Source organism: Ptychodera flava, chromosome 14 (assembly GCF_041260155.1).
Source record: "Ptychodera flava strain L36383 chromosome 14, AS_Pfla_20210202, whole genome shotgun sequence".
NCBI lineage: Eukaryota > Metazoa > Hemichordata > Enteropneusta > Ptychoderidae > Ptychodera > Ptychodera flava.
Window position 1 is genome coordinate 26,218,186 of NC_091941.1, and position 1,419 is coordinate 26,219,604.

The 1,419-nt window shown below is 41.9% G+C and overlaps 1 protein-coding gene across 1 annotated transcript; it reads right to left on the minus strand.

Annotated features, from left to right (window-relative positions):
• Positions 1-496: 496 nt before the first annotated feature.
• Positions 497-883, minus strand: LOC139150727 (secreted acidic protein 2-like). Its single transcript, XM_070723139.1, has one exon. It carries the CDS (start codon positions 881-883, stop codon positions 497-499), a length of 387 nt encoding a protein of 128 aa, XP_070579240.1.
• Between the last annotated feature and the right edge of the window lie 536 nt (positions 884-1,419).

Below are 1,419 nucleotides of genomic sequence, written 5' to 3' on the forward strand. Positions count from 1 at the left end.
CTGCCAGTGACCCCAGCTCGATGGCTTGCAACAACTAATCTGGAATATACTGCTCAGCTTCAAGTCACTGCCGGCAACCAATCAGGACAGTTAAGCACACACCGCAATTTCAAATTTTGAATTGCTTCAGTACAGCTGGTTCGTTGTAAGTTTTAACCGGGTTTCGCTCGGCATGTAGAAAAAGAGCACAACACAGTGAAAAGTACAGCAATACAGACTTGAAAAACATATTCAATTATTCGTCTATGTCTACTTACATAGAAAAGGAAAATCAAACGATAAAAAATGCCATATTTTAAAAGAAACTTAGGGAAAAATATCACTCATTACTGGGATTGTTTTTGTTTAGCCTCGACGTGACCTTCACAGGACGTTCTTGTTACGAAAATCCTTCAGGGCCAGCAGAACCCGAATTTTCGATCCGTCTTAAGTTATCAATGGACGACAGGGCTACTTTTTAGGGCTACTTTGTCTGTATTTACTTTACTGTCTTCAACTAAGGATTTTGATGATGATGATGACGATGATGATGATGATGATGATGATGATGATGATCATCATCATCATCATCATCATCATCATCATCATCACCATCATCATCATCATGCCATGATGTCCTGATGATGATATCACCGCCATCGTCATCGTCAACATCATCATCATCATCACCATCATCATCATCATCATCACCATCATCATCATCATTACCATCATCATCATCGTCGTCGTCGTCGTCGTTGTCGTCCAAGTCGTCACAGTCGTCTTCAACTTCATCGTCGTCGTCATCATCATCATCACCATCATCATCAACATCATCATCTTCTTCTTCTTCGTTATCATCATCGTTATCATCATGGCTATCATCATGGCCCCCTTGAAACATGACATACTACCACGATGATCGCGAGTGCAAAACAACGCATCGATAAATGTCGACCGAGAAAAACAACGCTGGGCGGCAGGCGGGAGATGCAAGAAGTTTTATGCCGTTGCCACAGTAACAGCTGTCGTCACGATCCCATTATTAAAAAGCACCGCTTCCGCATATCGGCGCGGCATTGACAAGTGTTAAAACAACCAAAAGTTTCTGTTGGTAATTCTGAAAATATTGCATTCATTTTGTGCTAGATGCACGGGAGAAAAATCCTAGTGTGGTATGTGAAATGCAAGACACCGCTAATATATATGATCTGAACATGTTGTTCCTGTTTAAAGAGAATGTTGCTAAGTGCTGGCAAGCATCGGATATTTGATTTATTAGGCGAGGCATTGGGCCACTTCCCCCGGTAACTGTTGTGAAACAGTATGTGATACTGGGCCGTTTACTAGCCGCAACCGTTCAGTTTAAATATTTGACAAGCGACCAGATATCTGTGGAGAGATTCTACAGGTGTTCCACGTGAAAACACCGTGATCGCA

What these genes read in the sequence shown, in the direction of transcription:
- LOC139150727 (XM_070723139.1), bottom strand. Translation starts at nt 883, where the DNA reads ATGTTTCAAGGGGGCCATGATGATAGCCATGATGATAACGATGATGAT.